At 43.2% G+C, this 23218-nt stretch overlaps 1 protein-coding gene and 1 long non-coding RNA gene across 2 annotated transcripts; both read left to right on the forward strand.

The window, feature by feature from the left end:
* Window positions 1-12946: 12946 nt before the first annotated feature.
* LOC110801957 (uncharacterized) lies at window positions 12947-14876 on the forward strand. The gene is made up of 2 exons (XR_002537042.2): window positions 12947-13538; window positions 14526-14876. It is a non-coding gene; the product is annotated as an uncharacterized lncRNA (long non-coding RNA).
* A 2340-nt stretch (window positions 14877-17216) lies between these two features.
* Window positions 17217-22539, forward strand: LOC110801953 (protein disulfide isomerase-like 1-3). The gene is made up of 12 exons (XM_022007362.2): window positions 17217-17919; window positions 18697-18826; window positions 18923-19088; window positions 20014-20132; window positions 20235-20315; window positions 20919-21005; window positions 21105-21179; window positions 21407-21475; window positions 21572-21652; window positions 21744-21878; window positions 21981-22037; window positions 22161-22539. The coding sequence occupies exons 1-12, from the start codon at window positions 17354-17356 to the stop codon at window positions 22347-22349; spliced, it is 1755 nt and encodes a 584-aa protein (XP_021863054.2). The 5' UTR covers window positions 17217-17353; the 3' UTR covers window positions 22350-22539.
* Window positions 22540-23218: the final 679 nt, after the last annotated feature.

The raw sequence follows: 23218 nt of genomic DNA on the forward strand, positions 1-23218 counted from the left end.
TACTAGCCTCGGGGGTGTTTCCGAGGAAAGCCCCTCCGATGCCTAAGTAAGAACGATGCTCGGATTCTAGAGAGAGACGTTCTCTAGAAGAGTGGTCTTAAGGCGTGAAATGGACGTACCTTGGTAAGTGAGCCATGACGGCTTATTTATAGTGTTCGTGCAATGATTGCCCTTAGGTCATTTATTGCAAGTGGGCCTTGGGCCTTGATTGGTGGCTGAATAGCCTTTTGGACTGTAGTGGGTTTGATGTTGTTGTTGTGAGCCTTTGGGCTTTGGACTTAATGGCCCAATTGGTATTCAATTGGGAGCTGACAGGCTAAATCGCACTCCTATCAAAGATAAACCTAACGTTCACCAACTAAAAATATAGCAAGGGAAGCAGGGATCGTATCCACAGGGAAACAGTGTTCTTTCTACTATTAAAAGACTAATCTAGACTATTGGTAACAAGAATTGGATTGGTTTGTATATTAAACTAAAGCAAATAATCAAATCGGAAGATAACAATATTAAAGGAATCTAGGGCAGCGGTTCACCATAAATGCAGACCGGGATTGGACAACGGACAATAACAATCAATTAACAATCATAACTAGGAAAACATGCATCTCTCGAATCTTATGAATTCCTTAGGATAGAACAACTAGCGGGCTCTTGCTACGTACTAGAAATAATTCCTATCTAATAGCCACAAACCAAAAACATCAGATTTATACCTCTCGGCGCATAATCTAAGGTTAATCAAACTCAAATCAAAATAGTCCGGCCGAACAGAATTGACGAGCAATAATAATAAGCTATAGAAATTAATCAATCAATCAAATATCATGTCCACATATAATCCCAATCATGCATTCATGGATCCCCTAAACCCTAGAAATTAAACTACTCACTCATGATAATAAATAACAAAGCAATTAATATAATAGAAAACATGATTAAAGCAATAAACTAAATTAGAACAAGAAGCAATACCTAATTGAAGAACAATGAATAATGAAAGCTTGAATTTTTGATTGAAAATAAAACTAAGTATTGGAACAAATTTGAGAGAATAATAAGCTAAGAAAATAAACTCAAGGTTCAAAACTAAAAATAAAAAATGTCACTAAAAATATAAGGGGCTAGTATTTATAGTTTGCCCAAAATAGAGCCCAAAATCGGAAATAAAAACTCGCGAAATAGGCTGGAGGTTGGCGTCGCCCGATCGGGCAATGTGCTCGATAGTCGGCCCGATCGGGCGAAATTCCGCCCGATCGGGCGGTTGCAAAATGCCCAGAACAGCGCCCAGAATGACCGCCCGATCCGGATCGGGCGAAGCCCGCCCGATCGGGCGCGTGTTGAAACTGCACGATCCTCTATCTTCAAAACGTCATATCTCCTTCGTTATTCGTTAGAATTAGGCGAGTGAGCACTTGTTGGAAAGTTATTGAAGTCTAGAATCCAACCCAATTGGAATTACATCATTTAGAGTTGTAGAACTTTAGTTATGCTTAAAATAGTGGACTATAGTCATTTTTGTACTTCCTTCGTTATTCGCTTTGCTTCAAAACTCTTCAAACTTAATGTTTTTGCTCTCGAAAGTACATAATTTCTTGTATTGATTCAAATGAGTAGGAAATGCACAAAAATATGCTAATTCCTACAATGATGAACCTGAAACTACAAACACACTACAAGGAGCACATTAGTACTAAAAATCGCTCCGAAGAGCTCATTTGAGATCAAAAGTACTAAGGGACGGGGGTAAAAACTCTATATAAAACACACATATCAGGAGCCCAAACAACATGCCCCCCAGACCCGGCCCATTTGGGAGTGAATGGGTGGGTTTTCAGCTGTCGGAAGTCGAAAGGGTTCCCTCTCTTTTTTCAAAAAGAAGTTATTTTTTGCATTGATGACAAGTGTTGGAACTTGTTGTGAGTGGTGGGAATCGTGGGAGTCGATGCGCCTTTCTTTTTCTTATAAATACTGGACGCGACTTCTTTTCAAACTTTTACTTTCCCCTCCTTTTCAAAAGTTCTCTCTTTTCTGGTGAATCGTTGCCTTGACATATCTTCAGATCTACGGTTTTCGGTTAGCTCTGATCTTCGGGAACTTGCTCTGTTTGCTTTGTCGGCGAATTCCGCGTCGGAGGAAGGTAACTTGCTTGCGAGCCTTGCTCTTTTTCTTGCTTTTCCGAATTCTGCTCTTTTTCTTGCATTCTCTTCTACTCCTCCCTCTGAACCCTAGATTTAAGCTCTTCAGCCATGGCCAAGGATAAGGGTAAGGGTAAGTTTGTTGGTGGTCCCTCTGAGGAGAGGGGAAATTTTCCCTCGGAGAAGGCGCGAAATTCTTCGAGGGGTTGGACCTCGGAAAAACCGATGAAGAAAGCTTCGGCTGGTTGGGACGCCTCGAAAGATGGCGCTGCTGGGGGGTCTAGTGGATCCGAGTGTGCTGCTTCTGGTAAGAAAGCTGTTTCTTTGGGTCACCGCCAGTCTTATCCTGAGTTTCCTTTCACTGGACTGAGGCTGATCCGAAGGGAAAGCTTGCTCCGATTTTGCATGAGACCACTAAAATCGATGGTCCGTTGGAGAAGTCAGTGAATGGTAACTGGATGGTGGAGGCGAAGCTGGGAGCCTATCATCGGAGAGCCGAAGAGCTGTATGGGATCCAGCATGCCTTGGGGTATTGGTGCGAACTTCCTGACCAAGAGCGTCCTCGGGTGACCCATCCGCCGAGGGGTTTCATTTCTGTGTACACCCATCAACTGGAAAATGGTCTTCGTTTTCCTCTAGATCCGTTCATTTCCGAGCTTCTGGTGTCGTACAACATCAGCTTGGCTCAACTCACCCCCAAGTCTATGCGGCACATCATCGGATTTCGGTGGGTGTGTGATTTTGTGAACTTCCCTTGCTCTGTGGCTGTCTTCAGAGACCTTCATGATCTATCCTTCAACCATGCCTCCAAGGGTGATGGGTATGGTTGGTGGACCATTGTTAACAAGAGGTCTCGGAAGAAGGGCGAGCCAAACTAAATCACCGCTTATCCGTATCTCAGTTCTGACCATAATTGGAAGACGGAATGGTTGTTCGTTCGTGTGCCCACGGATCCGAAGCACCCCAATTTCTATCGCCCTCCAAAGTGGTTTGTAACGCCCGATCCTGACATGTCGGGGGTGCCTGCTCCGGATCGTAGGCATCGGCACTATGTGGACCTCCTGCAGTGGTTTTTGGCATCGGAGGATAATTATAAACTGCCCGCCAACTGGCTTCCGAACCTTCATTACATTCTTCGGGAGGACATTCTTGCTTGCGCCGGTCTCAGCAGGGTTTTTGACAAGGGTAGGTTTCCTTCGGCTGGGACCGTGTCTTAGTGAGTTCGTCCTCCCTTTCCTTTTTTGGTTTACCTGACTGTTTTCCCAACTTGTTCTTGCAGAGTACGGTTTCGAGCGTATTGATCCTAAGATTCTGGGGATTTCTTTGGACTTGCGCACCATCTACGATTCGGCCCCCGAGTACAAGTTCGGGAAAGAGAATCCTCGTAATCCTCGCCTGAAGGATTACGTGTTGTCTCCCTCTGCCCTTGCTCGGCTTTCCGAAGTTCGGGCTGATCCGTGGGACTCTGTTTCTTCTCCCGAGGCTGTTCCGGTGAAGACAGTGCTGCGTCCTCTCCAGACAACTTCAGACCCGGTATGTGTTTCTAACTCCGGTTTTGTTTCTTTTGTTAATGTTTTCGGGTTGGCCGTCGGCTAACGTCCTGGTCCTGACCCGTCTTTTTAGGGTCCTGGAACTGACGCTGTGCCGCGTGCCGTTCCTTCGGTTTCGTCCCCGGCTCGGATAGATAGCACTCTTCTGAGGAGCCGGGTACTTCGCCTTTCTGTCTTGACTCTTTCTTTCTCGGTTTCTTCTGTCCCACTGACGTTTAGTCTCTTTTCTAGGATCAGAAGAAGAGGAAAGGAAGTACTCTTCTAAAGTCTTCTACGCATCCGAAGAAGGCAAAAGCGTCTCATACTTCAGAGGAGGTGTGATTTCTTTTCCCTAGCGCATACTTCTTGCGTCTATGGTTTTATTATTATTTTTATTTTTTTCGAAGCTGACCCTTTGGTTGCTTTTGTAGGGAACGGTTTCTAAAGACATGCCACCTCCCAAAAATCTTCTTCACTTCATGACCTTGCCAGGGCAAAAATTGAAGAGTGTGGTGGTTTCGGAGCCGCCGCCTGTCAATCAGCCGCTCGCTGAGGAGGCTGCTATTCCTTCTCCACTGAAGCCGATCACGCCTTCTGAGGTTATGGTTGAGGACATTACCGCGGTGGTGGAGGCGCTGGAGACGGATTCCGTTCTTGGTTTGGACGTTCCCTTCACGGCCGAAGCGGAAGACAAGTCTGCTGATGTCCCGCTTGAGGGGGAGGGTCCAGAGAAGGTGACAGTGGACCTCACTGGTCCCGAAGTGGAATTTCCAGTAGCTTCGGATGCTGAGAAGCTTACTCTTTCTGCGGACTTCGTGAAGGAGCAAGCCGAGCAGCGTCGGGGAACGAAGAGAGTTCGTGAGACTCTTGGCTCTACCTCCACTTCGGCCTTGGATAGGCTGATCCATGCCGATCCTTGCTCGGACGTTCCGCTGAAGCGAATTCCCGAGGAGGTGAGGGAAACGATGGCTCTGTTCGCTCGTCCATCGATCATGGGAGAGGATCCTTCGGTCCATGCTGGCTCCATAGCTGGTACTGAGGCTGCTAGGGAGAATCTTCTTCGGGCCAATCCTCAGTGGAGAGTTCCTGGGGCCGAGGAGAGGAATCCCACCATGATGGCCCAGTTCTTCCTGGGTGAGGTGAGTAACTGAGTTTATGTATTTGCTTTTTTTTTTTGCCTTTTTCCTTCGTTTCCGTTGGATTTTGTTTTAACTTGCCTTTTTCTCCAGGCCGTTTATTGGTCCTCGTTTGCTGTTGAGTGCAGCATGGTGGAGGAGAGGAAGCTGAAGAAGTACGAAGAAGCTTATGCTCGTGACATTCCTGTCTTGGATCGGAAGGCTGAGCAGATTCTGAAGGAGCTTACCGAAGTAAAGCAACTGTATCTTAAGTACAGTCGCGAAGCTTGGGATTTATCCGAGGGCATCGGTAAAGAGGTCAGTAAGCTCGCTTTCCAAGTCGAGGAGGATGCCGAGAAGATTAAGGGCTTTGAGAAGGAGAAGGCTGACATGTCTGCCAAGTTCGCTGCCGATCTTGAGGCTAAAGACAGTCTTCTCAAAGACCTGGAGTCTAAGCTTAGGGTCAAGGAATCCGAGCGCGCAGATGCGGTGGACAGGCTCCAAACTTTTGTAAAAAATCGGGAGATGATCCAAAATGAGGCCGACAAGGTACCTGTTCTTCAGCTTGCGATCCGGGAGTAGAATGAGTACATTCGGCAGCTGGAGCGGAGCAAGGCCGAACTCTACACTGCTGATCAGTGTAGGGAGCAGTATTGGAATGGCATCCTGGGTGCTCGGCGAATGTTCGCGAAGCATATGCCTCACTTCCCTTGGAATGAGAAGATTCCAATTTGGATGAGGGCCCAGGACCATCTAGAGGAGTGCCAAGCTGATCGTGATGAAGCCGAGGCTGAGCGCTTAAGGGCTCTTGAGGAGGCTCGGATTCTTAAGGCGGATTCCGAAGGTGATACCACTGCTGGTGGTACCTCCAAGGACGCTCCTCAGGGAGATGGTTCTGAGGTTCCCAAGAGCTAGGGATTCGGGCATTCGTCTTCTTCAGAGTCGGTTGGTTCCAGTTGAGGGCCTCCGAATATGTGCTTGCCTTTCCCTTTTTTTCCTCGGTGCTGCGCTGTACTTCAATAATTTCATTTTTTTGCTTTCTTAGTACTTCGGTAGGCCGACGTTTTGTCTGTTGATGGCTGCCGATTTTAGCTTTAAGTCATTTTTCTTTCAATTTTTGAGGATTCCTCGGTTTGATCCGAGCTTTAGTTGGTGTAATCGTATTTGCTCCCCAATTGTTGAATAAAAATGACTTCGCTGTTTCGTTTTATCTCTTTTGCATTTCCGAAGTATTTAACTTGTTTTGGGATCCCTGGATTCTGTTTGCGTCCTCGGATCTCTTTTAGTCTTTCCGAGCTCCCCAGATCTGCGGATCTGTTAAGAGATTCGTTCTTTTGTTGACTTTATCAGGGCCTTGCTGAATCAGGGTCCGAACATTTGTTCAAAGTCTGCTTTTGAGCTCATCAGATCTGTGGATCTGTTGAGTCCTAGCTCTTTTGGAGTCTGACATTTAGAGTCTGCTTTTGAGCTCTCCAGATATGCGGATCCGTTAAGAGTCTGCTTTTGAGCTCTTTGGAATTTGACATTAGAGTCTGCTTTTGAGCTCTCCAGATCCGTAGATCTGTTAAGAGTCTTCTTTTGAGCTCTTTGTCGTTTGTAGGCATGTATAGAGTCTGCTTTTGAGCTCACCAGATCCGTGGATCTGTTGAGTTTACTTTTGAGCTCTTCCAATGTCTACTTCCGTTCTTCCGATTTCTTGTGGTTCGGAAACCTGGGCAAGAAATCGCAAGTCCTCTTAGTTATTAGCTTCGGGAATCCGTGGGTTTGAGCCGTACTTGCTATAACTGTATTCGAGAGACTTTGTTGCGAACGAAGTATCCCTGGGTACCGCGAATCCAAAGGTTCTGGACGGTACCTTGCGGGTCATTTTTTTGAGTTAGCTATTTCTTGGGCCTTTGGAACCCAGGGAATGGCTACTTCGGGTTGATTTTAGCTTCGGATTGATCAGATCCGAAGTTGCATGCATAGTGATTGAATAAAAAGACATAAGGATATGTTTAATGAAACACATGGTGCCCGTGGCTTTCCTCTTTTCATTAAACGACTTACTTGGATTACAAAAGGAAGGAAGTTAGATCATACAAAATATTTCTTGAGAACATCGGCATTCCAATGGTTCTTCAAGATGGTTCCATCTAACTGTTTAAGCATAAAGGTGCCAGTCCTCTTTTCAGAGTGGATGATGTATGGTCCTTCCCATGTTGCCGAGAGTTTCCCATGGATCCTTCCCTTCTGAACTGCAGCGGCGTTTCTGAACACTAGGTCGCCGACCTTTAGAGGCCTGGCATTGACTCTTCGGTTGTAGTGCTTGCTGACTCTTTGCTGATATGCTGCGTTCAGAGTTCTGGCCTCGTCCCGAGCTTCATCTAGTAGATCCAATGATTCGGACAGGAGTTGGTCGTTGCTTTGACCATGGACTCCATCATACCTGTTGTATGCCTGGACCCTTAAGCTTTCTGTTCCGATCTCTACAGGGATGACAGCCTCGGAACCGTAGACTAGGTGGAAGGGTGTTTGTCCTGTGGCTTCCTTCTCGGTGGTCCGAAGGGACCAGAGTGTTCCTGGGAGCTCTTCTAGCCATTTGCTTTTTTCGTCCTCGACTCTCTTCTTGAGTGCATTGAGGATGAGCTTGTTTGCGGCTTTGGTTTGGCCGTTGCTCTAAGGATGGCACACTGCTGAGTAGGTGAGGTGGATACCGAACTGTTTGCACCATCTTTGCAGTGGTGTGTTGTCAAATTGTTTCCCATGGTCAAAGACCAATAGCCTCGGTATCCCGAACCTTGTGATGATATTTTTCCAGATGAACTTGCGGACCTGCTGCTCCGTGATGGAGGAGACTGCTTCGGCCTCAATCCACTTACTGTAGTAGTCCACCCCCACAATCAGCCACTTCTTCTGATTCACAGCCGAAGGGAATGGACCAATGATATCCAAACCCCATTGCGCGAATGGTAGGGGTAGAGTGTTGCTTGAAGGGTTTGGGCTGGCTGGTGGATTGCAGGTGCAAACTTTTGGCATTTCTCGCATTTTCTTGTCAGCGCCTTTGCTTCGGAAACCATGGTGGGCCACCAAAATCCGGCCCTTAGTGCCTTGTGTGCCAGTGCCCTTCCTCCGATGTGATTTCCACATATGCCGAGGTGGATTTCCCTTAGGATATAATCAGCATCGGTTGGGCCTACACATTTCAGCAGTGGGGCTGAGAATGACTTTCTCATGAGCTCTCCGTTGGCGTCAATGATGAACCACCGGTTGAACCTTTTCAGCTTCCTTGCTTGCAGCTTGTCTTCGGGAAGTTCTCCCCTCTCTTTGTATGCAATGACTGCGTCCATCCAACTTGGCTCGAGACGTACATTGCAAACTGTAGGGGGTGGCATGTCGATGTTCCTTTCTTGGTGTACTTCCACATGGACTGACCTTTTTAGGTCAGAGAGCGTTGAGCTTGCAAGTTTGGAAAGCGCATCTGCTTGTGCGTTTTGACCTCGGGGAATGAGTATGACTTCGAAGGATCTCAACTTTGACGTTAAGGATTTGATTTTTGCTAGGTAAGCTGTCATGCTTGGCCATTTGGCCTCGTACTCCCCTCGGATCTGGTTGGCCACGAGCTGAGAATCAGTCTTGAGACAAACATGTTCGGCTTCAAGAGATAAGCATAGCTCTATCCCTGCGATTGCTGCCTCGTATTCGGCCTCATTGTTGGTTGCTTTGAAATCGAACTTTAGGGCGTACTCTATACTCTTTCCCACTGGGGGTATCAGCACTACTCCGGCTCCTGAGCCGTTCACTGTGGAGGATCCGTCAGTGTAGACCTCCCATGTTCTCTTGGTGTCATCTTGCACCTCTTGAGATGAGCATTCGGCCAAGAAGTCTGCAAGTGCCTGTGCTTTTGTCGTCCTCGGCTGATACTTGATCCCGAATTCAGACAGCTCGAAAGCCCAAGCAGCCATTCTTCCCGACCTTTCTATCTTGTCTAGCACTTTCTCCAGTGGCTGGTCAGTTAGCACCACTATTTGATGGGAGTCGAAATAGGGCCTTAATTTCCGAGCTGCTACTACCACTGCGTATGCTACCTTCTCTATGAGTGAATACCGAGTTTCGGCATCTGTCAGGGTTCGGCTGGTAAAGTAGATTGGCTGTTGCTTCTTTTCTTCCTCTCGGAGGAGTACTGCGCTTACGGTCCCGGGGCTGACTGCGACGTATAAGTATAGGGTTTTCCCCTCTTTGGGCCTGGCTAGCGTCGGCAGTTGAGCTAGGTGAGCCCTGAGCTGTTGGAACGCGTCTCTTTGCTCTTGTTCCCATGTCAGTTCGGGGTCGACCTTACTCGGGACGCCTTTCTTTTTGATGGGTTCTGCTTCTCCTCCTGGGAGGGTCTTGGATTTGAGAGCTTTGAAGAAGGGTGCCCCTTTATCCGAAGCTTAATTTCGATATGAATCTTGACAGTGCGGCTAACCTGCCCGTTAACCTTTGCACGTCTCTTTTTGTCTTCGGTTCGGGAAGATCTAGTGCCGCCTGGACCTTGTCCGGGTTCGCGTCTATTCCCCTTTCGCTTACCATGAATCCGAGGAACTTCCCCGACTTTACCCCGAAGACACACTTCTTCGGGTTCAGTTTCATGTTGTATTTCCTCAGGTTGGCGAAGGTTTCGACCAGGTCCTTGATGTGATCTTCTTCTTTCACGCTTTTCACAATGGAATCGTCCACATAAACCTCGACGTTCCTCCCCTTTTGATCGGCGAAGACGTGGTCAACTAGTCTTTGGTAGGTGGCTCCGGCATTTTTCAATCCGAAGGGCATCATTCTGTAGTTGAACACTCCCGCGCTCGTGATGAAGGCGGTTTTCGCTCTATCGTCGGGGTGCATGAATACTTGATGGTACCCTGAAAAGGCGTCCATGAAGCTCAGCAACGCGTGGCCGCTGGTAGAGTCCACCAGCTGATCTATCCTCGGGAGGGGATAGCAATCTCTTGGGCAGGCTCGGTTCAGATCCGTGAAGTCCACACACATGCGCCATGAGCCATTCGCTTTCTTGACCATGACCACATTGGCCAACCATTTGGGGTACATGCATGGCTCGATGAAGCCTGCCTCTTGCAATTTCTTCACCTCTTCGGCGATAGCTTTGTTCTTCTCCGAAGAGTAGTTTCTTTTCTTCTGTTTGATTGTCCGAGACTCGGGACTGACATCCAGCTTGTGACAGATCATCTTCGGATCTATCCCTGGCATGTCAGCCGTCGACCATGCGAAGATGTCTTTGTGATCCCTCAGCAACTGGATCAACTCTATTCGAAGTCCCGAACTTAGGCCTTTGCCTATTCGGACGCCTCTGTCTGACTCGTCCTCTAGGGGAATGTCTTCCATCTCTTGGTCTGGTTCGAAGGAGAGGGTTTCTGTTCGAGCATCGACTTCTGCGGGCTTTACCAGGCTGCTCGATCCCGCCTTTCTCCTCTTTGCATCCTTTTCTCTACCTGGGGAAGAACCTTTTTCATCTTCGTCCTCGGGACTATCTCCTAGCTTCGGCTTTCGGATGGCCGTGTGACAAGTTGACCTTGCCACCTCTTGGTCGCCCTTTATCCGCTCGGCGAAGCCGGCATCCGAGACATATATCATCTGATGGTATGTGGATGGAACTGCTTGTATCTTGTGGATCATGGTTCGTCCCATGATGACGTTATACACTGAGTCGCAGTCCATGACCAAGAATTCTTCTCGGACGTTTCTTGCCGCCAGGCCTTGGCCGATTGTGACGGGTAGGGTGATCTTTCCTCGGGGAATAGCTGCGGATCCGTTGAATCCGTTCAATGGGTAACTGACCTTGGTCAGTGACTCTTCTCCCTCTTCGAGGATGAGTTGCTCGAATCAGTTCCTGAAGATGATGTTGACGGCGCTCCCTCCATCGACTAGTACTCTGTGGACATTGTGGTTGTTGAGATCCATTTCGATCACCAACGGGTCGTCATGTTTGTACTGGGTCCCGAGGCAGTCATCAGCAGTGAATGTCATGTTCGGGGGGGTAGGCTGATTCTCCCCAACATTGCTGAAGTTGACTCGGTGGGAGAGAGCTCTTAAATGTTTCTTGCTGGCGTGGCCGGACCTTTGTCCTCCGAACACCACTAGAATTGGTTTTTTCTTTTGCCCTTCGGTCTCATGGACCCTTCTCTGGGCTTGCTCTTGTAGCTTACCAGATTTTGCTTTTTCTTTTTCTTCTCTTTCCGCCCTATGGTCAAGTAGGTAACTCTTGAGGTAGCCTCGTCGTATGAGGTCTTCGATGTTATCTTTCAGCGAGTTACACTCCTCCGTGGTATGGCCGAAGTCATCGTGGAATTCACACCACTTGTTCTTGTTGCGGTGGCGGGGGTTTGACCTGAGCTTGTCTGGAAGCTTCCACTTTTCATCGTCCTTGTGGAGGTTGAAGATTTCTCTTCGGGGTATGGTGAGTGGGTTGTAGTTGGTGTACTTGGGTTGAAATTCACCCTTCTTCCCATCTCTATTGGGACTCGCTTCTCTCGCACCCACCTTCTCTTTCCCCTTTCTTGAGTTACCCTCTGGCTTACTCTGGTTTGTTCTGTTATCTTTCGGATCTGAGGAACCTCTTAGCCTTGCTGCTGCCTTGTTGAACTCTTCGGTTCTGATGAACGCATCTGCCATTTGGAGCACGTCCGCTATTTTGGAGGGGTTTTTCATTGTCAGTTTGTCTCGGAATTTCCCCTCCCGTAGCGCGTGCTTCAAGGCGAATATTGCTACATCTAGCTGCAGGTTCGGAATGTTGGTAGATTCCTTCATGAATCTGGCCATGAAGTCTCGCAGGCTTTCGTCTCTTTCTTGCTGTATAGAGGTTAGCTCGGCAGTGGTTCGTTCTGGGCGATTGTTGCTCACGAACTGTACGCAAAACCTCTTCTTCAGCTTCTTCCAACTTTTGATCAATCCCTTCGGCAGCGATCTGAACCATTCCCCAGCAACTCCTGTCAGCGTGGTTGGGAAGTATTTGCACCAGCAGGCTTCGGAGTAGGGGCTCAGAAACATCTGTTGTTCGTAAGAGATGACATGATCCCTCGGATCCGTGACTCCGCTGTACGTCAGGTGCGCTGGTAGTCTCACTTTGGGAATCGTCTCCATGACAATATCATCCGAGAATGGAGAAGATGCTGGAGTCATGATTCTCTTTCCTAGCCTCGCCCTGATACCTTCGCTTCTCGAGTTTCCTCCAAGGGACTGCTCGGGGGCGTGTAGGGGGCTAGGAGTTCAGTCACTTCCCCTTCTCCTTCTCGACTGGCCACTGCCCTCGGGTTGTCTACTGGATCTACAGGGGCTACCCAGCCTTTCATGAACCGAAGGTCGCAGTCTGCTATGGACCGAGCTTCGGATCCGAGTGGGATCACTTGCTCCACTTTGGAGAGCTTGCGGTGTTGGAGATGGTGTTGCGAACCACTCTGGTTGCTGTGCAGCTCTCTGTTGCGTATCCCACGTGCTCTCTCTCCACCTTGTCATTAGGTGTGTTCCTGACATTGTGGAGAGATCTTGCTCGGGTCTCACATTATCCTCGTCAGTCGAGGGCATGTTCAGCAATACTTGTCGCCTGGCTCTCCTCGCCTCTCGTCACGCTGCTGCCTGGGCTTGTTCTTTCTCGTTGAAGATCGAGGAAGTTCTGCATGATGGTCATGGCCGCGGCGAGCTCTTCTCGAGAGGGGAGTGGTCTGCTAGTCGTGGCGGTTGCCCTTGTTGGCTGCGACCTCGCCACCGAGTGCAGCTGCTCGCCTCCATCGGATTCCGAATCCGTTTGGACAAGGACATCTCCCAACTGGTTGTTATTGTTGGGAACTTCCATTTTTTACGTGGAAATGTAGTGTTTTTCTTTTGGAGCTTTCAAGTGTTCTTTCCCCACAGACGGCGCCAAATTGTTCCGGTGTTGAAGCGGGTGAAACAATAGGCTTCGAATGAAGGCCCCTTTTATGTGTGTTGAAGATCTTGCTAGCTCGAATGTGTTGTGTCCAAATCAACCTGCACAATAGACAAGTTACTAGCCTCGGGGGTGTTTCCGAGGAAAGCCCCTCCGATGCCTAAGTAAGAACGATGCTCGGACTCTAGAGAGAGACGTTCTCTAGAAGAATGGTCTTAAGGCGTGAAATGGACGTACCTTGGTAAGTGAGCCATGACGGCTTATTTATAGTGTTCGTGCAATGGTTGCCCTTAGGTCATTTATTGCAAGTGGGCCTTGGACCTTGATTGGTGGCTGAATAGCCTTTTGGACTGTAGTGGGTATGATGTTGTTGTTGTGAGCCTTTGGGCTTTGGACTTAATGGCCCAATTGGTACTCAATTGGGAGCCCAAACAGGGAGTATCTTCTCGTAGTATAGAATAACATCAACGTTGTTACTCCGGCACATTTTTAACAAATTCCAAATCCAAATACCCGAAAATGAGACCCGTTTGTTAGGTGGGCCACACGTGACCGAAGTGAGCATGTTATAATTCTCCTCGACAATCTAAAAATCTAAAATAATATTATCACATTAGCGAGCGAGAACAAGAGAGCAGTGGATTGGGTATTGACAATTATTGAAATAACAGAGAAATGCATCTATGGCCATCAGTGAAGGTTAGGGACTCTTTCAAGTCAGATTACTTGAATAATATTCACAGAATCAATAATCAGCAGATCCAATCGTCTCAACCTCCTTCAAATCAGCTCAATTTTGGGGCTTTCACTTTCTGTAGGGAACTTCTCTTCATCTTTACTTGTTGTTTCTGCTTTGGAATTGGAGGTAACCAACTTTTTCCTTTTTTTTTGCCACTCGATCGACCTGTTTATTTAAATTGTACTTCAATATTAGTTTGTACAAAGACTATCCATAATAATGGCTTGTATTTGTGGGTGGTTTCGGTATGGAATGGGAACGGTAGGAACATCTTTGGATCTTTTGTACTAATAAGAATCTTTACAGGTGGGAATGTTAGCTACCTTATCGATGCTAAAGTCATACTACGTATAAGTTAAGTAAAACAGTAATACAAATGTTCAATGATTGAGATACGTACCTTTAGCAATAATTAAGGTTCTGGGTTATACATATATATAGACGTATCTTAATAATCCAGGCCAGCCCGTAGTATAGGATTCCGGTACCCGAGTCTTCCACCGGCGGACAGAAAAGATGTTAGGTTATTCCTGGCTTATCCCTATGAGGGTTCCTGTCGGACCGTTAATCCATAGATATCCCTTAACACTTTTAGTTTGCAACTTAACTTTATAAGTTTGAGTCAAAGATAACTTACACTTTTAGTTTGCAACTTAACTTTGTAAGTTTGAGTCAAAGATAAGTTCTTTAGCTTTTCACTAATATTGATCGAGCTACAACTCATCAAATAACTTAGACTACTTCTCGACTATTGCACGACACAGACACGTTCAGGGCAACAAAGCACGCTAAATTGAGTACATTAGGCTAGGCACGGCCGGCCTAACACGAGGGCTCAGGCCGTTTTTGAAATATTTGTCCCAGTCCGGCCCTTTATAAACGGGCTTAGCATAAATTGGGCCAGTTTAAACTCGACATGGAACATAACTCGGCCCATAACCATCTTTACTTACCCCTGATGAGTGATCATTTCCAAATTATTGTATTAATTGTGTTTTCAGATTAGAAACATTGTCACTTACCCTTTTTTGCTCGTCATATTTCTTTAAGCTTCAATTTTTATCTGATTTAATTAGATTAACATTGGTATTTGGTGTATTTACTATTCAACAGAAAAATCTGAAGAAGATGACGTTGGTTGTCTTTAGCTGACGTCGCCAATTTATTAACTACTGTACCTTAACAAGGATTCAACAGCCTCGTTCCAAACTTTGAATAAGCAGTATCATGATTTCATCCTGTACAAGTATAATGTGTTGTTCAATTATTATGTTTCCCCCTTTTTTCTACTAGGGTGGACATGAATTGAACATAACTATTTGTGAATAATCCGAAATCAGTTCAGTCAAAGTTCGATTCAAGCTCGATTTGTTTATTAATGAGCCTTGCTTGAGCTTACAATTACATGTAGTTCGAATATTAATTAATGAGTCAAACTCAATTAAATGTTGCTCAGTTCGAAAACTCGCGAGTTTATAAATTTTTGGACAATTTTTTTTTTTACGAGATTGCTATATATAATTATTACACTAATGCCTAAATTCGTATAATTCTTGTTCGGCCTCATGGGATCCACTTTTACATAAATTACCAAAATACCCCTCTTAGATAAAATTACTCAAATACCCTCAAACACAAACCTCCTAATGCGCTCAGGTAAGAATCTCGGGGCCCAAATTGCTCATATTTACTAATAATGCCCTCCGGTATTACTATAAATATGACCCACCTAATCATTGCTCAGGTATGCGATTATTCTCAAACTGACTCTCTCACTACTTTCTCTCTCTACAAGAACTGACTTGAGCGTCGGAGCTAGAGAGCTTTCTCGGGAACCCCCCCCGAGCTTGTTTACGTTTGTCCTATTGTAGGGAAAAACAGCAGTCAAATACTCAAAGACAACAGCTCGATTGAAGGAAATATCAGCCTGGTTGACGAAACTTCCCCTATTTTTATACTTAGCATTTTGTTCGCAGAAACAATTCTTATCAAACCAAGTTTGTACATGAAATATAATTTCGATGTGAGTTCGAGTTTGAACTTGGTAAAATTAATTCAAATCCAAGTCCAGTCATATTAGAATCCCGCTTAATTGCTCGGCTCATGGTCAATTCAATTAAAAAATGCGGTTTTTTCATAAAATGCTCATGAGGTTTCACAGAATGCACCAAATACCCTGCAAGTTTCAAAAATCATAATATACTCCTATTTAAACTTATTTGCACCAAATACCCCTGATTTTGACCTTTTGTTAGTCATTTGTTAAGTCATGTTTATAATTCACCAAATACACCTATTTATGAACCTATTGCACAATATACACCTATTTTTAAACTTATTTACACCAAATACCCAAACTTCTTTTAAATTGCAGAATTTGATTCTAACGGCTCGTTTTTTTTACAAGTAAGTGAGAAATATATTAATCACACAATTATTACAAGTTAGCCACGGGGGAGAAGTGTTTCACCCCTAAGCACCATCAAGGCCAGAGCCTAAAAACAACTAGTATTACACAAATCACAAGCTACAAGGTGGAAAGGCAAAGCTCCCAAACAAACTACAAGGAGTAAAACCACTCTCTGTCTGCATGTATCCTTGATCACTTTAGCACTTAGCAGGTTCTGAACTCTGCATTTCACATCAGCTTGAATGTTATGCACTGTAAATTTGACAGCAGGAACTTGGATTCTCCAAACAGTAGTGTTCCTTGCTCTCCAGATGCAGTAGGTAAGAGCAGCAATAGCAGTGTAAGGTACTTTCCTTCCGAAGTCCCCTTTGTAGCACCTTCTTATCCAAGTCAACACCTGAAGGAGAGAAGTCCTGGTGCAGTGAAGACCCAACCAATCAAGAATTACTGATTTACATTCATTCCTATAGGCACATTCAAAGAATAAATGTTGAGATGTTTCTTCAGCACAACTACAGATAGCACATAAATATAAATTATCAATCCCTACACCCAACTTGTGTAACCTAGCTTTCGTTTTGAGCCTGTCTTGCATTGCTAGCCACATGAAAAACCTGTGTTTGGGCACTGAAAGTCTATTCCAGACAAGATGACACCATCTGACCCAAGTGTTGTTACCAGACATGGACTCATACATTTTCTTGATAGAGTAACTAGGAGACAGCATCCGCTGAGTAAACCGAAGGAAATTGGCGAAGCTTCCCTTTACTGAACAAACATATTTCACTACCCAACTTGCAGCAGCAGGGCCAGTGAATTCCTCCCAATTCTTTATTTTCACATACATAATGCGGATCCATTTAACCCACAAGTAGTCCCGTTTGTTAGCAATAGCCCAAACCTGTTTACCCACAACAACTTGGTTCCATAAGACACTGTTCCTAAAGCCTAGACCACCCTGACATTTAGGCTGGCACAACTTATTACAGGCAACATATCCTGGTCTGCAGTCTTCATAAGTGCCAAATCAAAGGAAATTGACTTGCTAGTTGCTAGCATTATTGTAGGAAAGTAAGAAACGAATGTGGCTCGCCTCAACGACACCACTAGCGCGCATGTTGAAGATCGTTCGATCGATCAGTAAGCTTGTACAAATGAAGTTGCTCGATCAAGTCAACCATGAGACACTGCACATGACAAATCTTTCCACGTGGAACACAACCATTAGTTTTCATTCTTCATTAGGTATCTCAAAACCAATTAAAAGTTCCCACGTGGCGAATCAAAAGTCTCCTCTGTTCTCTCAAAGGAAATCAACTTATTACAAATTTACAACATGTCATGCAAATGGTGAGTTTTTAAATGAGTTCCAATCATATTCTAGATTGGATCATATATCCTTAAACGTGCAATTATACTCTTTAACACGTTCTTATTCTTCTTCATTTTCCATATAAGAATAAAAACAACTCCAAGAAAAAAGATCTATTTTCTCTGTCCAACTAACTATTGTTTAGCAACCAAGAATAGAATGGGTAGTAACAAAACTCTCCTCTTAGTCCTCCTCCCCATTGTCTTCCTCGCCGCCACCTTCGCCGTCGTTGCTTCCGCCAACGAAACAACCAAACCCGTCACAACCACAACCATCACCGTATCGGAAAACGAGGATGAGGAGGACTTGAGCTTCTTAGAAGAGCCCAAAGACTACCCTCATTACGCTGACCCGAACTATAACCCACATGGCGCTGAAATCGACCATACAAGTTTAGAAGACAAGCGCCAAGAACCTTCCACACCCGTTGTCGACGAAAAAGACGTGGTGGTGTTAACTAAAACAAACTTCGATGAGTTTATTAATAACAACAAGTATGTTATGGTTGAGTTCTACGCGCCGTGGTGCGGGTATTGCAGGCAGTTGGTGCCTGAGTATGCTGCAGCTGCTACAGAGCTAAAAGAGGGAGGGTCCGATGTTGTGGTTGCTAAGGTTGATGCCATACAAGAGTCTGAGTTAGCTGATAAGTTTAATGTTGATGGTTTCCCTACTCTTTTCTTCTTTGTTGATGGTGTGCATAGGTCGTATGAGGGTGATAGGACCAAGTCAGTTTACTTTCTCTTTTCCTTTTTTTTTTCATTCTCGTATATATATTACTCTGTTCCGTAAATATTGCATCATGTTGACTTTTACGCTCCCTAACAAATCACTTTGCTCAACTTTAATATCTCCAATTATGCTCAAGTTAAAGTTGTAGATGATTGATATTTAGAAATGGTATATCGATCGGTTCAAATCTAGCTGTCAATTAAAATCTCACATAACTATATTTTTCATTCGTATATAATCCACAAAAGATGATCAAATGTCAGAGTGTGAATGAGAGTGATGGATAGCTCAGTTGGTTAGAGCTTTCATCCGGTTCCAGGTGATCCTGGAATCGATTCTCATCCCCGCCCTTGTAGCTCATTTGCACCCAAAAATAAAATGTAAGTAGTGCTATATTTGAGGAACAGGGGAAATATTTCTTTTGGGAAAATAAGCAAATGAGCAAAAAAAGACCTTAGCTTTGGTTGTACAATTCATAAACTCCTAGACTAGCTGGGAATCTGGGATAAGTTTGGAGTTACATTGAAAAAAAGCTAGTTTAGGAGTGATTATGGTACAAAACAAAAAGAAAAGAATCCATTCAATAGGAAATAATTTTAGCATATACTGATGGCTAATTATTTGTCTACTAACACAATTTGGTCCAAGATCTGAGATTTATTTCCCTGATATCATCATATAAACTCCGTTTACACCATTTGCTCAATTTAGATAGTAAGTTACCCCTTAATAAAGAATCTAAGGGGTCTAATAATTTGTGATGGACTTGATAGGGATGGGATCGTTTCTTGGCTAAAGAAGAAAACAGGGCATGCAGTTCAGAACGTGACAACTACTGAAGAGGCAGAGGCTATCTTGCTTGCTGAAGCTAAACTCGTCGTCGCATTTGTCGATAGTCTAACGGTATTACCTCTAATTTTCTCAAATTTATCAACAACAGTGAGTTAATTAGTGATTAGTCTAATACAATTCTTAATTGGTACATGCATTTGTTTGCAGGGTCCTGAAAGTGAGGAGGTTGATGCAGCAGCCAAACAAGAGGACGATCTCAACTTCTATCAAACAAGCAACCCTCAAGTTGCTCAAGTTTTCCAGATCGACTCCAATGCAAAACGCCCTGTTTTAGTTTTGTTGAAGAAGGAGTTTCAGAAGCTATCCCTCTTTCGTAGGTTACATCAATGTAGTGAATTATTGAGTGGCCGCCCCATATTACTCAAAACCGCCCCACTATTTTCCCTTATTTTCCATTAATACCCTTACTTAATCTTACTTTTCAATTCTCTCACACCACCCCACCACCTCCGGACACCACCATCACGTCGTAGGCGACAAAATAACCGAGTCTTCACAAGAGTTTTTTTTTTGTCCGAATTTTTTTTAGAAACTTATGCATTTTTAGCTTGTACCATGGTACAGTACAGACTTATGAGTTTTTAGCTTCGACCATAGTATTGACTTATTTAAGCTTGTATCATGAAAGGAGCTTAAAATTCATAAGCTCGTACCATAGAAGGTGCTAAAAATTCATAAGTCTCTATTTTCTTCTCCGATTAAATTAAATCAAATGGAAGAACAAATCAAAATCTTAAATAATATAGACTTATGAATAGACTTATGAATATTTAGCTTGTACCATGGTACATGCTTATGAATTTTTAGCTTCTTCCATGATCGAAGCTAAAAACTCATGAGTCTGTACCATGGCCGAAGCTAAAAACTCATAAGCCTGTACCATGGTACAATCTAAAAATACATAAGTTTTTGAAAATAATCGGACAAAAAAAAAAAAAAACTCTTGTGAAGACTCGAGCATTTTGTCGCCTACGACGTGATGGTAGTGATCGGCGATGGTGGCCAGAGGTGGTCGCCGGCGGTGGTGGTTAGATTTGGGGCGGGTATATGGATAAATGTTGAATGAATTGGGTAAAAAGAATGATATATAGATAAATGAGTAGGACGATTTTGAGTAATATGGGGCGGTAAATAATAATCCCCATAATTGATCAAACCTTAGATGTCAGTAATGAATTTGAGATCAATTATATTTGTTGTGCCTAATTAATCAAGTTTCTTGTTGTTGATGTCTACAGATGGTGATTTCTCAAAATCAGCTATTGTAGAATTTGTGTCAAGCAATAAACACCCTCTGGTTATCAATTTTACCATGGAAAGTGCTTCATTAGTTTTTGAAAGCGCTATCCAGAAGCAGGTGCAACTTCTTCTTTTGTTCACATTGCATTTCTAGCCGATTCAGGATTTGAATTTGGAAAACACTTGCTTAGATTGTGTGGATGGTTGTTTGTTTGTGTAGGTTTTCCTTTTTGCAGCGGCAGAACAATCAGAAAACCTCATCCCTACCCTCGAGGAAGCAGCCAAAACTTTCAAGGGAAAGGTAATCGATTTTTGGACAAGTTTTATCTCTTGGACTTATAATGAGTGACTTAATTTGTTTCTTTAAGTTAACCATTAACTAACTTCTGAGCTCGTTCAATGAACGGATAATTATATAGTGGTTGTTAAGCGGTATATTGAAGTGCTAATTTTGTTGAAGAATTATGATTTCAGTGGGTTGAAAGTTGAAAAGTATATACAAATTAGATGGTGGATTAATATCGAGTGTTAAAAAAGAGAGCTCGGGAGATGGGGTGGAGGAGGTTATATGAATTAAATGGTGAATTAATGTTGAATGAGGGAGAATGAAGTGGGGTGTTAAACCGGTAAAATAATTCTTAGTATAACAAATAACAAAAGAAAATTTGAAAAAAATAATAATAATAATTAATAATGGAGGAAAGATGGGATGACACGTGAAGAGATTGACCACATATAAGTTTGACGAGGTTCCATCCTAAAATCAATTGGTAACCAATTAGTGATAGGTGGAGTAGTCCACCAAACTTATATGTTAATCAATCTCTCTTTATTCTATTTGGGACAACTAGTCTCAACTCACATGTGGATCATACTCTTAACAAGTATGTTGGCTTCTTTGCAGATCATATTCTCACATGTACAAATGGACAATGAAGAATATGGAAAGCCAATGATGGATTTCCTTGGGGTCGAAGGAGATGCTCCAAGAGTAAGCGCCATATTTCATTGTTTTCATTCATTGCCTTTTAGTTTGAGCTCAATAAAGAAGCACGTTCAGTTGTTCCTAAAACTTGAAATGTTTAATTAGGTGCTTGCATACACTGGAAATGATGATCGTAAGAAGTTTTTCATGGAGGGTGATATTACATCAGACAATATTCAGGTTATCATTTATATTACTCATCTCGACTATATGTACTTCTTACGCCCTGTTCTTTTGAGCTGAACTGAACTGAACTGTCAAATAAGCCCTGAAGCTGCAATTAAGCCAAAAAGAACAGATCCTTAATTATAGATCAATCTTACATTGTCCTCGATCCACATCTAGCATGATTAAGTTGGTGTATCGAATCTAATTAAGTAATCTTAATTATGTTGATCCATCTGCAGTCATTTGCTGAGAGCTTTCTGGCTGACAAGCTTAAGCCGTTCTACAAATCTAATCCTATTCCTGAATTTGTAAGTTGTACAATATTTTGTTAGTTCCTGCTAAACTAATCACATTATATCTGTAAAGATGCATGGTTTAACCATTGAATTCATTGTTTTTTTTAGAATGATGGTGATGTGAAAATTGTTGTGGGCTTAAACTTCGAAGATATTGTTTTGGATGAATCAAAGGATGTACTTCTTGAGGTAATATAATCTTAATTGCCACTCAATATATAACAACTAATCAATCTTTCCAAGTAAAATGAACTCATCGATCATCCTTCAATTCTGGTAGATATATGCTCCATGGTGTTCTCATTGTAGAAAACTGGAGCCAACATATACCAAGCTTGCTCGACATTTGAAAGGAATTGATTCTTTAGTATTAGCAAAGATGGATGGCACCAAAAATGAGCATGCAAAAGCCAAGGTGGGTTTAATTCACTAGTTTGTTTACTGTTGTTTGTGATATCTGCAAATAATTATAACTGATAAAGATCAATCTAAATGAATAATTTACGCGCAAATGCAGGCACAAGGGTTTCCAACCATTCTTTTCTACCCAGCAGGGAAGAAGAGTTCTGAGCCGGTTAGTACTTAATCTGAGACTGATAAACTTAATTTGTTTAAAAAGACTGCTACTTAATTAATACATCTCATTTCTTGTAAAAATGTATGTTAAGGTAATAATGGTATATGGTGTTATTTGCAGATAATTTTTGAGTCAAATCCAAGTGGTGTAGAACTCTACAAGTTCATGCAAAAGCATGCCACTACTCCTTTCAAGATTCAAAAACCAATCCAACCTCTGTCATCTGAAGGTGTTGATCCTACAATTGCTGAGACGGTACCGGAAATTGAAGCCCCCGTCAGTAGCCAAGATGCAAGGGATGAATTATAAACTTACTAGAAAAAGAGCCTACATTGTTCAGTTTTGGTTCAGTTTTTTCTGTTTTAGTTGATCAACCTTCTAAGATTATTGTTATACTTGTAGGAATGAAATTCCAATTGATTGTTTGTCACACACTTAGGCAAACTTTAATTGACAAAAAAAAAAACTTGTTGGATAAATGGATAATATGTTGTGCCAACTTTTCTACTAGCTAGGGTTGATTTCTTGCTGACATGTATCTTCAACCAATTAGGAAACTAACACTTGTCAGTATGAACTCTTAAATGGACCTGGTTAACACTAAATTTATTATGGACCGTGCCTAAAAGAAAATCAATAACTTATTTCTAATTTGTTTTGGTATATTTTTAGGGTTATTATGAACAAAGGGTATCAATTGGTGTTGTTATTTATTAGTATAATTGTACAAGTTATATGTTGTACAAGTTGTACAAGTTATATATGAATAATGTTATTTTAAGTCAAAGTTCAAGTAAGAAAAAATAGGGTTAATTAACCAACCAACTTTACTATTTTCCATCCCTACGAGAATACACATTTTAGAGTTTACATTCTTCTTCTCCTTCCGTCCCAAAATTATAGTTATGTTTTTTATTTCGGACGTCCCAAATTTATAGTCATATTTTCTTATTTGGGCATTACTTTTCTCATTTTCTCATACACTTTCCCACTCTCTCATACACTATATTCCACTTTTTACATTTTTTTCATATATTATATTCCACTATCCCACTTTCCTACCCTTTCACTTTTCTTAAAACTCTGTTTTTAGTCAAACATGACTATAATTTTGGGACGGATGGAGTATGTCTAAGAAAATTAATGTTTCCTTTCAAAAAAAAAAAAAAAATTAATAT

Source organism: Spinacia oleracea, chromosome 1, assembly GCF_020520425.1.
Source record: "Spinacia oleracea cultivar Varoflay chromosome 1, BTI_SOV_V1, whole genome shotgun sequence".
NCBI classification, from domain to species: Eukaryota; Viridiplantae; Streptophyta; class Magnoliopsida; order Caryophyllales; family Amaranthaceae; genus Spinacia; species Spinacia oleracea.

Coding starts and splice junctions, on each gene's coding strand:
- LOC110801953 (XM_022007362.2), top strand. CDS start 17,354: ATGGGTAGTAACAAAACTCTCCTCTTAGTCCTCCTCCCCATTGTCTTC. Junction 19,089..20,013: donor TCAGAAGCTATCCCTCTTTC/GTAGGTTACATC, acceptor TGATGTCTACAG/ATGGTGATTTCTCAAAATCA. Junction 21,476..21,571: donor CTAATCCTATTCCTGAATTT/GTAAGTTGTACA, acceptor TGTTTTTTTTAG/AATGATGGTGATGTGAAAAT.